This window comes from Phoca vitulina, unplaced genomic scaffold, assembly GCF_004348235.1.
Source record: "Phoca vitulina isolate PV1807 unplaced genomic scaffold, GSC_HSeal_1.0 scaffold59, whole genome shotgun sequence".
Lineage (NCBI taxonomy): Eukaryota > Metazoa > Chordata > Mammalia > Carnivora > Phocidae > Phoca > Phoca vitulina.
Genome location: NW_022589762.1, coordinates 6,790,840 through 6,804,238, shown reverse-complemented (window position 1 = coordinate 6,804,238; position 13,399 = coordinate 6,790,840). Strand labels below are relative to the sequence as shown.

At 51.3% G+C, this 13,399-nt stretch overlaps 1 protein-coding gene across 1 annotated transcript in view; it reads left to right on the top strand.

Moving 5' to 3' along the window:
• The window catches only part of LOC116623527 (anoctamin-2-like), a 192,075-nt gene that overhangs the window by 127,722 nt on the left and 50,954 nt on the right, over nucleotides 1-13,399 (top strand). Inside the window, exon 10 of the mRNA XM_032390749.1 lies at nucleotides 6,291-6,355. Coding sequence (XP_032246640.1) covers nucleotides 6,291-6,355 — 65 coding nt within the window. The remainder of the gene's footprint in view (nucleotides 1-6,290; nucleotides 6,356-13,399) is intronic.

Here is a 13,399-nt window from a genome sequence, read left to right as displayed (position 1 = left end):
CCATGGTGGCTTTTTGCAGGGGTGGGGGTCATCTTTAACTTATTCTTCTTACCCTTGAGGCAGACAAGTGGGGGATAGCCATTCCCAAATTAGAGCTGAGAAATCTGAGGGAGAGGGAGGCTCAGTTGTGCTGGGTTAATCAGAGGTTATAGTTAGGGGAGGGAAAACGTCCCTTTGGAAGGACCCCTCCTGTGCCAGTCACAGCACCTGCCCGTGCCGCTCTCTCCCGGCCCTTCATCCAGATCCCTGTTCTTCTGCATGGGTGCACCACCCTCCCCTGCCATGACATGGCACTCTAAGGACCACCTGCCTCTTTAGTGGGGACTGCCCCATCTGGCTGTCAACCCCCTCATGCCATCCTCCCACCCAGCTTCCCCCAGCCATCAGCAACTCTGGCGAGCAGAGGAGGGAGGGCAGGGGCAGGAGGGCTGAGGAATTGAAGCCCGAGGAGCCCCCCCCCCCCCGCCCTAGCTCTGTTGTCTGGAAAATTATTCATCCCCCAAGTTGCCTTTTGAGCAGCCTTCTTTTTATCCTGCCTATTAGTCCCTGTTATGAAGTGTTAAGTATTAAAAACATAAAAGGTCTTTTCCAGAAATACTGCTGTGATTGCTTACACATGTCCCCTCTCTGCCTGCCCAGGGAATCTGCTGTAGTATTGCGATGTCTTAACCTCATCTGTTTTCTATCTGATGCTAATAGTCTCGGTGTTTAATTTCCTGAAAAGTCCCGGATCAGAGTTAAAGGAAAAGGAGGAAGCGTTTCTCCTCACATCTCACCTAGCTCACCCCAGCCGTTTTCTGTCCTCCCACTTTCTCATTTCATGTTCCTCCCCTTTAAAGAGTGATCACCACCACTGCCCACCTAAGAATCCTCCTGCTGAGTGGGTGGTGACCCCAGCCCGGTGAGGTAGAGCACTTTATAGGAACATTCCAGAGACCAGGAACACACAGTACCTCCTGGGAGAAATCAGCCAGACCTCTGTTATCTGCACAGAGGCAGAGGGAAGCAAATTATAGACCATCTGAAATATATGTTTGTCTTTGGAATGATGTTGTGTTATTATTAACAACACAATCTTGTAACAAAAATTTTTCCTTTCAGGAAATGTTTTGCGTAGGCCAATAGAATTATTCCCACTGCACAGCAGAACTGGCAGAATGGGTAGAAGCTGGGAGGTAGGGAGAGACCAGCTCAGATGGAGCAGCACCTTGGTGGATGTTTCCCAAAGTTGATGTCAAAAGGCAGACAGCTATCTTTGAAAGACAGGAGGCCCCTTTCTTGTGTCTTTGCCTTGAGTTTGCTGGCCAGTCCTTATTTTCCTCTGCCAGGGTCATGGTTAGGGAACTAGGCTTTGCTGGGATGGGGGTAAGAGAATCCATGAGAGAGGAAAAGGTTTTTTTTTTTTTTTTCCTGTCCATTTGGGTTGGAAAACTGATTCCCAACAAGGTGAGGAGATGGTTCCAATGGCTGTAAATGATTGTCGAGTCAGGACAAAAGCCCTGGTGTCCAAAGGCCAGGCAGCCCTGGATAGCCAGGTACTCAGCGTCTTCTGTATGGCAAGGGGAATTCTCAGCACCGCGCTGGCTTTGTTCCTGCAGTTTCAGTGGTATATGGGTGGGGCCTAAAAGGATCCTCAAGAAGAAAGAGTCCAAACCTCTGAATATGTGCAGCATATTGATTCGTTTTAATTGAATTATAATAGTCTAGTGTTCTTGGAGAGGGCTGCAAGAAGGATTTTGGTTGGGTGCCAGGGAGAATCCTTGCATCTGTTGCTGGAGGGCGTGGAGAAGGGTTGGGAGCTGCAGTGGGATCCCCCCTCTGGGGGCCTGTAGAGGTGACTTGCAAGGGCATCCCAAGCTGCCCGTCCTGCTCGTACCTGGATGTCCTCCTTTACTCTTCCCTGCAATTCGTGCCTGTTCCCCTGATCTCCCTGAGGCCCAGGCTCCTCACGGGCAGATCCCAGGAAAGCCCTGAGACCCCTGAGAATACAATCTTCTTCCCTTCCAGCTCACCTAGTGCAGTTGTGCAGCCTCAATGACTCAGCTCCAGCTAGGGGCTGGAAGTCTCTCTCTCCCCATTCCTGGAGGGTAATTAACAAGATGCACTCTGCCTCTGGAGAACAGGGCTTTTCCGCCTTTCTAGAAAGCAGGGCAGCAGGAAGAGGGAGCAACGTGGGTGTGGATGGGTTGTTACGTCGCTGCCAGCGGCCACTTAATTCCACGTTAGCCAGACCTGCCTGGTTTTCTCAAGCTTCCCAGGGAAGTGACCGTAAGCATCTTCGGAGGGCTGCCCGAGCCCCGCCAGCTCCCTGCAGCTTCCTCACCCACGTACAGGGGAGCCTAAGGCACATCACTGGACTGCGATTCTCTTTAGCAGTTTTTAAACCCTCGGTATTGGATTTTGCAGCTTTTGCAGATGATTGTCTTCTCTAGTGGATGGTTATAAAGTGACCCCACGAAAAGGTGTGTGAAGAGAGTCACTTCTGTTTTTCTGACCAGAAAGGTACTTTGGTCCTGGGTTTCACTTGAGGATTGATTTTCCCCTCCTGCACTCATTTTGCTAATAGAGGAGGCCTGGAGAGTTGAAGTGACTTGCCAACAGTTCAAACAGGTCATTGCAGGATCTGGGAGTAGGATTCCCTTCTCTCCCATTCAGTTTGCCCTGTCCCGTCACCAGCTCTCAGTTGGCTGCATTGCCATCTTTCTTCCTGTTAGGAGGTCTCACTCTCTGAGGAGCCTGAGGCCTTTGAGAGAGCTGGGAGTCTCAAACATCTCGCCATTCTCTGGCATTGCAAATGGTTTTAACAGTTGGGTTCCTTTATGGTTTCATGAAATACTTAAACCCACTGACCCACTGTCAGATGTGACCCCCAGGGAGCCGACTGGCTGCTTGAATGTTCTGATGCATCAGGCGGGATAGTCCCTGTGGATCGTGGCTTCCTACGGTAGAGGTTTGGGGTCAGGCTGGCATGTCTGGAACCATATCCAGGGCCTCTGATATAAGGCACTGTCCATTAAGAGGGAGCTGCAGACCTTCCCTAATCTATTCGCAGGCTTGGCCAGTCATGAAGAGGACATTGGTGTAGCTCTGAGGGAGAAGGTGGATTTGCTAAAAGCTGCATTAGAAGAATCTAGACACTGCCCATTTAAAGAGATTGTTACAAGATACTGTGGATGTCTTCCTGCACTTTACTCCACCATACTAATCCCCATGGGGCAGAGACTCCAGAGCATGCCTCCTTCCACCCTGACTGCTAGTCTGTTCTGGGACCCTGCAGCCTGGGCTTTAGCATGACCCACTTGTCTCTGAGTATGTGTGAGTGAACATTTGTAGAGAGGGGGAAGGGTCTACAGTGCTCCCCACCCCTGCAGGGAGGCATGAGCCGGCCTGGGCAGAGCCACGTGGGCATTCGACCCTAACTGCTGTGTCACTCCCAGGTTTGGTGCTCCCTTGCAGGGGCAGCCCGGCTGCACTGAGCTCATACAGCTCTCTTGGCTCATCTTCATTCATATCCACAAACTGAATCTAGCTTTGTGCTCAGAGGGCACTACACCGAGGAAGGGACCTCCAGAGGTTTCTTGATCCCAGCAGGAGTAAGGCTGGTGAGCATGGCTCTCAGTTTGGGGCGGAGCCAACTGTGCCGTCCTGGTTCTTGGAGCACATTTAGTTTTTCCCTGCAGGGCAATGGCAGATGGGTGCTCTCAGGCTCAGGTTTTGGCTTGATACGTGACTCGGAGAGGAATCCGCTCTGGAGGTCAGAGCCTGGGAGGCAGGCAGTGCCGACCCACAGCCCGTACCTCCTGACGCATGCTGGCCTCCCTTAGGGCCACAAATGATGTCACTGTGACAGCCAGGTGCCGGTGAGTGCAGGGATCGCACTAGCGGAGGGAATAAAGACCCAGGGCAGTAGAAGCACCTGAGGTGAAGGGGAGGAGGAGATCTAATGAGAACAGTAAGATTTCGTTAGGAGCCCCCTGCCTGTTAGGAGCGGCATCTGAACTCTCGGACTCACATCCTCCTCTGCCAGTCAGGCTCGGAGTAACCCCTTTGTTTGTGCCTGGGTTTCCTCCTTTGCATGTGGTGCTAACAGTGGTGGCAGTTTGCTCTGTCAGGGTCCGTGAGGTTTCAGGTTCTGTTTCGCCATTGTTGGGAGAGACTATGACCCTAAAAGTCTAAACCCATTAAGGAGGAATGCCAGTTCTTATGTCAGTTTATGAAAAAATCATGTCTTTAAAGGGTCTTAGGTGAAAAGGGTGGCCTCCTGCTGTTCAACTGGATATCCAAAATACCTAGTTAGGGCAGGTTCTCCTGGACAGAATTCCTCGTGAATTCCGTGTGATGTGTAAGGAGAATAGAGAACATAACAAGATAGCCAGTGTCTGGCAAACTTGTCAAGTCTAGACATATAATTTGATTACATGCTAATATCTCTTCAGCGTGGATATCTAGAGGATGTCTAATTACTTCATTTACTTGCGGATAATCTGTGAAGTTGGCTGGCCAAGTGTTTGAAACTGAAATGCCCCAGGAGTGACACCTAGGTTTTGTCCACATGCTAGCCCTGCTAAAATTGCTGTGCAGACATCACAAGATGGCACGCCTTGATGTGGGTGCATCATTTCCTCCCTCAGTGTTCCACTCAGGTGTTGCCCCCACACTGCCACGGAAACCACTCTTGTCAAGGTCATGAGTGACCTTAAAGTCACCGAATCTGGAGGTCACTTCTCCATTCCCACCTGACCTGACCCATGAGCAGTGTTTGCCACAGTGGGGCATTTTCTTCTTTTTGAAACCAGTTGTCCCTGAGCTTCTGGGACACCACACGTTTCTACCCTCTACATCGCTCGCGGCTCTTCTATCTCCTTTGCTGCTCATCATCTCCTTGGTCTCTGAAGGTCGCCGCACCGGGTCCCCACTGTCACACCTCTTCTTTACCTACTTCCTCTCCCTCAGTGGTTGCATCCATAGCTTAATGACCTCATAGATCATCTCCTGTCAGGCACCTCCCAAATTTACATCTTCTTTGTAAATTTAGGAGGTGGACGCTCCTTTGAAATCCGGATGTTTGCATCCAGTTGCTTACTCAGTAGCCCCACGGGGATGCCTCCAGGGCACCTCAAATTAGCACATCCCAAAGTGAACTCCTGGTCCTATCCTTCCCCACCTGCTCTTCCACGGCACATGGAGTCACCATTTACTCAGCGCCTCAGGAGAGGTTCTCCATCCCACCCCACATCCAATCCAACAGTAAATCCTACGCTACCTTTAAAACATAAGCAGAACCACCCACTTCTCATTACTCCCCCCACCGCCTCTGTGGTGAAGGCCGCCTCCATCTGTCCTGGACAGTTACAGAGACCCCTGCTCCTATGCTTGCCCTCTGTCTCTTCTCCACACGGGGGCTGGCGTGAGCGATCTGCAGGCCAAGCCGGATCATCTCTCCTCACTGCTGCACATCTCCCCCTGGCTTCCTTCAGAGTGCAAAGGTTTTAGCATGGCCTGCAAGCCCCCAAGTGATCTGCCACCTCAGTACCTTCTGATGTTATCTCTGATTATTCGCCTCACGCTGCCCCAGCCACACGGCTTCCCTGTTTTCCCCAGGACATACCACATGCACTTTCCTCAGGGCATTTGCACAGGGAGAGTGTTCTTCTGCCGGGTGCACTCCCTCACTTCCTTCAGGTCTCAGCGCGAATGTCACCTCAGAGAGGCCTTCTCTTGCCATCTGTCTGAAATAGCACCTCCCCCACTCCCCTGTCCTTCGTGTTCTACTCCCTTGCCTTGATTTAGCTTTCCGCATGACATTTATAAATCTTGGATGTTGACATGTTTCTGTCTCCACACATCAGGGTGTAAGCTCTATGGCAGCAATGACTTTGCTTTACAGCTGTGTCCAGCGTCTGGCACATAGTAGATGCTCAGTAAACATTTGTTTATGAGTGAATGAAGGGACACCAGGCTCATTTTGCTGGACTAAGCAAAGCAAGGGAGTGAAGAAGGTGGGGTTATGATGGTTATGATTGGGAGGTGCAGCAGGCGCTGGCCTGGAGTGTGATGAAGGTCACCTTTATTACGTGGGGAAGGGAAGTCAGCCTCTGTAGCCTCCCACCTTTGGAAACCTTCCTTGTGGATGTCTTGTGAGAATTTTCCTAGAAGCTGGGCTTTGGGGATTCCGTTTTGACTTGCTAGGGTAGTTGTGGGGGATACAATTCTGACTTGCTAAGGTGAACAAAACAAAAGGTGAATGGTTGCCCCCTCCACCCCTAATCTGTTTCCCTCTTCTTTCTTAGCTGCTGTATCGAGAATGGGCACGCTATGGAGTGTTTTATAAGTTTCAACCTATCGACCTCATCAGGTAAGACTTGAGGGGCACTCTTGGGAGGACCCTAGAGCTGCAGATTCTGAAAGATACCCGTCAACCCTCTTAACCCCTGGCAATCTATTGGCCAAGCAGAGGGACCTGCTTTTCTGAGCTATGATTGTCCTGCTCTATTCTGATGCATGGGGAAGCAGCTCAGGGACAGGGAGGGGGATGGGGTCTGTGTGGGGCAGCAGATAATGTAATGGATACACCATGACTTCCGTCTTGAGGTCTTCAGCACTATGGTCTCCCTTTCCCTGCCTGCTCTTCTGTGTGTGTGTGGTGTGTGTGTGTGTGTGTGTGTGTGTGTGTGTGTGTGTGAATGCAGTTATAACTCTTATCTATTGTCCCTTCAGATTTGTCCTGGAGAAGGATGGGGTGAAGCAGATCCTTAGGTTATGCAAAAGTGGCCACGGTGTTGACCAAGAGAAGGGCAGACCTGGCAAATCGCATGAGGAATAAGCTGGCTGGTCTGAGAGGGCATGTCAGCTTTTTATGGCAGGAAGGGAGAAGAGACAGGGTCTTGGAATCCCTCCCTTCAGTGCTGCCCCTCAAATGATGTCCTGCTACCTTGGGAGTTTCCCTAGCTTCTACCGAACATTGGTGAAAGTCCTTTGAGAGAACTTACTAGAATGCTGTAGGTCTGACTAGCCTAAAGTCGGTTGTGGGCTCTAGCAGCTCAGTGGGTTCGTTGAGCCCAGCTTTTTACCCAGCTGGAATGTTGGGAGGTGACACTGTGAGGTGGGAAAGCACTGGGCTGAGAGTGGAGACCGGGCCCACCTCTGTGGGCTGTGGCTTCTTTGGGCAAGCCGTGTTCTCTCCATGGTCTCCAGGATCCTGGTTATCATAAATTGGGAAAAAAAAAATGGGAGACTGAACTGAGGGATCTGGGAGGAAATTTGGTAGCACATACTCATTTGGGGAAGATGGGGACTTTTGCCCCATGACTGACATAATGGCCTCACTGCCACACAGTGACTTGTGGCTCTTCGAATGAGCTAATTAATCAGCCGGCAAACACAGAGAGTGTCCCTGGCTAATTGCCCGGGGCTGGGACTGTGAGAGGGGCAGCTGCCAGAAGGATTGTGTCCAGGGGGAGGAACTCTAGCTTCTTCTTGGAAGAAGAGAGCAGCCTGGGGGCCGCAGTTTGGGTAGGTTCGCCGCCCACACAGAGATATGACGGCCCTCCCAGGGAACTGGGAGCTTGGTTGGACGTCTCTTGACAGCAGGTGTTTGTTCCAGCTGAAGACCGTTAACTGCAGTGCTGGGGTCGTGGAGCAGGGCCACGGGGTGCCTGTGGCTGAGGCTTCCTCACCCTGCGCCTCCCATTCCCAGGCTGCCTTGTATGGAGCATGGGCCACCTAGACTGTTCTCTGGGCCACACCAAGGCTGTTTCCTCCATGCTTGGTGGGCTTTGATCTTTCTCTCTGCATCCCAAGTGGCCTCCCACTCTGTCGCCTGTTTTCTCCAACTACTCGTTCATTTTTTGTAAAAATATGATTAAAAAATAAGAATTCTCCCTACCAGAGAGCTTTGTCTTTTCCCCAGAGACTTTAGGTGACTGGCTGCCAGCTAAGTGGGAAATGGCTCCAATGTGCACTCAGTTTTGGCCACCAAAGCAGCCTCACCTGCAGGGGAAGAATTGCCTTTGGAGCAGAGCCCCGCTCTGGGGCCTGGCGGTTCCTGAGGACACAGAGCTCAAATCTGTCTAGACGGGGCATGGAGTGCTGCAGAGTTGGAGGCTGTCTACTGCTCCTCACACATCAGATGGCTCAGGGAGCTCCCACAGCCCCCGGGCGAGGCCAGCGGCTTGGCTGGTTTGGCTGGGAGGGAGGAAGGCTGGAGCCTCAGGCTTCTCTTGGAGGCTGGCTGGAGGGGAAGGGAAGGGGCACTGGGTAGTGTGCATGTGAGGGCCCTGGGGGGCTGTTGTCTACCCAGTGGTATAAGAAACTCTCTGACCTCAAGGAGCTGCTGCTGGAAGGAGAAAGTGACCGTAGTGGGGAGAGAGGGAAGGGCCAGAGGCATGAGGGGCAAGCAGAGTAATAGGTGGGTAAGCAGAGACAGGTAAGCAAGAGCAGGTTGCTGGAGGGTTCATGAAGAGAAGAGAGGGTGCAGGGTGTGGGGAATGGCTACCCAGACTCAGCAGGTGCTACCTGAAACTCACATTACATTGCCTTCCAAATGGCCCAGCTCACTCTGATTCTGTCAAAGCCACCTCCTTCCTCCTTTCTCACTTCCCACTGCCCCCTCTGATACCAGGTCCCGTGGGTGCTTTTCAGTGCCCCTTCTCTCCAGCTGCTTCTCCATCTTTCCTGCCCCCACCTGTCGGGACCCACCCGGCCTGCAGAGCCCACCCCCCACCTGTGGCTGCCTGCCCTGAGCCCTCACTTGGCCCCACACTGTCAGTGCTGTTCCATTGCTACTTACTAATGTGAGCTGTACCCTCTTTGTGCCTCGCGTAGACATTGTACCCATATGTCGGTACTGAAAAAGATTGGCAGAAGCAGGGGAATCTTATATGAGTTAGAAATGATAATTTGTACAAAGCTTACAAGAGGTATTCCCACCTATTTCCTTGGACACTCAGCTCCTTATTTTCAGCATGGAGCTTCTGTTCCTCCTGTGGATCCCCAGTGCTCCTCCCTTATGCCAACCATTTGGAACATTCTAAAGCATTGAGCAGTTGAGAACTCAGTGGGGGTGGGAGAACTGTTTGCATTTTGAAATCCCCAAGACTGTTTTTCCCCTTCCATAGGCCTTCAAGCCTAGACTGGCAGTTTGGGGTTTGAGGCTCCTTTCTCAGGTGCTGAAAGTGGACAGAGGGGAGGCAAGATACCCTTCCCTGCACCCCTCACCCCTGTCTCCTGCTGCTGCACCTTCATTCATGCCCAGCAGGCTGCACTGTGAGACTGCTGATGGGTGTCTCCCAGCCCAACAGGGCTTTCCAACCCTGGATCCTAGCTTTGCTCTAGAAAGCTCGGGTGGGGCCTGTAGGCCTGAGCTGACTGTAAGTGTGTGTGTGTGTGTGTGTGTGTGTGTGTTTGTGTGTGTGTATAAGCGTTGCCTGGAAAGTTCCCCAGGGAGGCATCCAGCAAGGACGCCACTCACAGTAGCTCTCTCTGGGAACTTGCTGCCAGCAGTGCTTGTGCCCTGGCAGAAACACGGCTTGGGACCAAGACAATGGCTGAAATGATGCCTTCGCTGGAAGGAAATGACTCTTCTGGTCGCTTAGGAGCCATAAGAGGGTCCTCGCAGCCAGAAAAGTAGATTTTTGTCTGCACTGCTCTGGGTTAACTCCCCAACATCCCGGGAGGGAAACAGCCTTTATTGTCTGGGGGCCTGGGGGCCTGGGGGCCTGGGGCCTTTTGGATTTGTACAGGTGTGATCCACTGTCCGTCAGGGCCATGACCTGTCTTGTCACTAAAATTAATGTCTGCTCACAGGCGGATTTTCTTAGCTGGAAGGTTTTGATATGGATGAGACAAAGCAATAGGCTTTAAGCTGAGTCTGACTGAGCTCCTAACCATGTCGAAACTGATCTACAAAAATTTTATTTTCAGCCCTGGCCACTGCCTGCGTAGGATGGTGTGAGGAAAAGAGGGGTCCAGAAGTCTCCTAAGCTTAGCACGATGGCAGCCCATTGGCTCTGGGGAATTCACCAAGGGGATGATGCACAGGCAGCCTAGCATTCGCCGTACGGAATCAGGGTTACGGTCTGGAGAGGAGTGATTGATTGGCTCTCCCTCATTCCCACCCCTCTCAGGAATGCCCACTTTGCGAGTGAGGCTTCCTAAAAATCAGGCCCTGGACACGAAACCCATCCATGTGGCAGCTCTGGGATTCTCTTAGCAATGTCCTGGCTTGAAGCCTTCAGATACGAGCACTTCCACAGTGACTCGAGAGTGATTTCTACGGGGTCATACCATCTCAGGAGCCTTTGGGCCTCATCTGTGGTGAGACGCGCGGCCCTGTGCCCTGCCTTGCTACGTACACATCTCTGTCATCGTAGAATCCCAGCTCTCTCCAGCCCCACCTGTGGGGAGCCTGACTGAAGTCCTGGCATCATGGGAGTTGCCTTTCCCTCCTCCTGTGCAAGGCAGAGGTCCTTGCCCTTGCCAGGGTTCTCCAGGACAGCCACTAGAAGGCTGTGTGATTTGATTCATCCCTCTTGGTCTCTGGGCCCCACTTCTACCCTCCTGAAATGTGACCCATCCAAATCCCTCCAGAAGGAAGACAGAGGAAGCCACATTCTTTCTTAGGAGGCTTCTCGGCAGGGCAGGCTCAGGAAGGACTGGCCGCAGCTGGTTTGGGGGAGGGAATGGAGAGGAAAAAATGTTGATCAACCCGTGATTAATTATTTCCTGAGCCCTGCTGCCTCCTCCTTGATCCTTCTCTGGGATTTATAAAGGCAGTTCAGTCCAGCGCAGTAAGCATTTACTGATGCTTTCAGGGAGCAGTCTCTGTGCTAGGCAGCGTGGGGAGGTGTGGTGATGAATAAAGGGAAGTTTGTGCCCTGAAGATCTAGCAGTTATATAGGGAGGTAGGCATGTGCCAGGCAGGATGATGTGAGGGCTTATAAGGATTAGAATATAAGTACAAACATAATACTGCAGAACAACAGATGAAGAGTAATTGCTATTAGCTGAATAAGGGAAGGCTTCCTGGAAGAGGTGGCACTTGAATTAGAAATGTTCCTTTCTGAAGGGCTGAGGTTAAAGGACCTAAATGTGTCTTCATGGCCACCCTGGGCTGCCCTGTGTATGGATTTATTGTTTAGCCAGATATTGATGGCCAGAAATCCCACTGACCCAAAGCTAGATCCTTCATGACTGTTGACTGCGAGTGGTTAGGTAAAAAAGTTGACTTGGAAGCCTCACCTGTGTAGATTCTGTGTCAATCTGGCCCACGCCCCTCGTTCTGCCCTGTGAGTTGGTAGAGAATCCAGGGTTGGAAGGAGGCAAGGCTAGATCCAAGGGAGGCGAGACCAAGGAGAGATGAAGTGTGGGGCTAGCAGGTCTTTGCATGGGTCCCAGCATTTGAAGTATTGGATTTAGCTGGGAAACATTCTGCAGGCTGGAAAGAAATAGTACCTTGTGGGCCTGAAGAATGTTTTTCTTTTCCTTTGGGGGTGAGGGGATCACAGTAGACACAGAACAGCAGGCTGTAGCTGGTTGTGGCAAGGCCGAAACAAGGATGGTAATGTTCTGTGCTGTTGTGTTCTGGCCCATTTTACAGATCAGGAAATAAGTCAGGCTGTTTATTAAATCTAGCTGTGATAAGGCTCTTGCTTCCCCAACTGAGTGCCACTGACCTTCAGCGCGCACCCTCCCAGGGGGAAAGCCCGTGGCCTGTGGCCTACAAGGAGTTGGGACAAAGTGCTCTCCACTCTGGTCCAAGGCTGCGCCCAGAGGCCAGCTTAGTCATATGAGGGTGGCCTCTCAAGTCTCAGAACAGCCTTCCATGGATGGTGGCTCCCATTTCGGATCAAACTCTTCATCTTTCGGCTGTAGTATCAGCCATATGGTACAGACGGTGGATCCCCAGCACCAGGAGGCTACACACACACACGTTCCCCATGGCCGCCCAGATTTCCATGGGCAAAACTGGGGAAGGAGCAGGCTGTTTGGCTCACAGCTCATTGCCTCCTTGACTCTCTTATGTCCAACTTCCCAGGGAGGAAGAGAGGCTGCTATTATTCTAAAAATATATGGCAAGTTATATATTCCATGTCCCTTTGGGCCCTCGTGAGCAATAAACTCTCAATTACCCGGAACTGCTGGGATCGAACCATGGCGGCCCAGAGATGGAACGTGTTTCTGGGTCGGTCGCCTCAGGGCCTGGGCCTGGAATGAAGGGATGGAGACCTGCTCTCACAGCATGTTCGTCTAGCAAATGCCCAGCTTCTGCTGCATTTTTCTCGTAGTAGAGAGCACCTTGCCTCAGGGGAAGCTTGTTTCTCTGCTGGACGTTTCTAGCCACGAGGTCAAGGAGCCAGAGCAGGAACTTTACCTATTTCCCGCCTTTTGATTCCAGGTCAGCTCCCTGAAGCTCAGTCCTTTAAATAATGGAAGAAAGCTCTTGTGTCCCTAATAGTTCTCCTATACCTGAGCTTCTTTTTTTTTTTTTCTTCTACATAATCCGCTCCCAGGCCTTTCTGCTTGTCCTCATGTGACACGGGCTCTTCATCCTCACGATGCTTCTCTTCAGGACTCACTGGCCTGGGGAGCTCAGAGCAGGGTCCCTCTGCACACCTCATCTCGGGTAGTTGAACCAACACATTTTGCATTGACCATATGTCAGACACGGGTGCTGGGCATATGAAAATAAATTAAGCATGGCCCCATTCTGAAGGAGCTTAAGTTCAGAGTCAAATCTCTAAACCTGTAGATGATGACCACGAGGCTTTTCTGGGAAGTGAAGGGACAAACTGATCGAGGAACTTACAAAAAGTAACTGTGAGGCTATAAAAAACAGCATATGGAAAAGATCATGAGGGGAAATTGACCCCCAAACTAGTCATCTATGGTGATGGGCTCAGGGGAATTGGCTATGCCTCAGGCATAGGTTATTGGGGGTGATGGTAACTGTTTCTAGAAACATCCATGTGATGTGTTACGGCACCCACAGACCCTGGAAATTGCCAGGAAACATTTTAGGATCACATCACTTACAAATCATGGCAGAGCCTCACGTGTGTCTAACTCAGGTCATCACGCCTAAAGAAAAAACTCCCAGCCAGGCTGGAAAAGTAATGTGATCAAAGATTTGGAGAGGATGCATCTGAAGACAGACTTAAACAAATAAGAGCTCCCTATCCAGGAAGAAAATGGAGAAGGAATAAGGTCGCCACTTATGAAGTTAGAGGATGGATAGAGAGTGCACGTGTTTAAGTCCTGAGGCATGGGCTTAGGGACATTCCTGTAGGCTAGGAGCAGTGGGTTAAGAATGAAAAGAACTCAGTTTTAGTTCCAGCTTTGTTTCCAGTTGATGTAATGTCTGGACAAGCCGTTCTCTTCCGAACCTCAGTTTCCTTGGCTA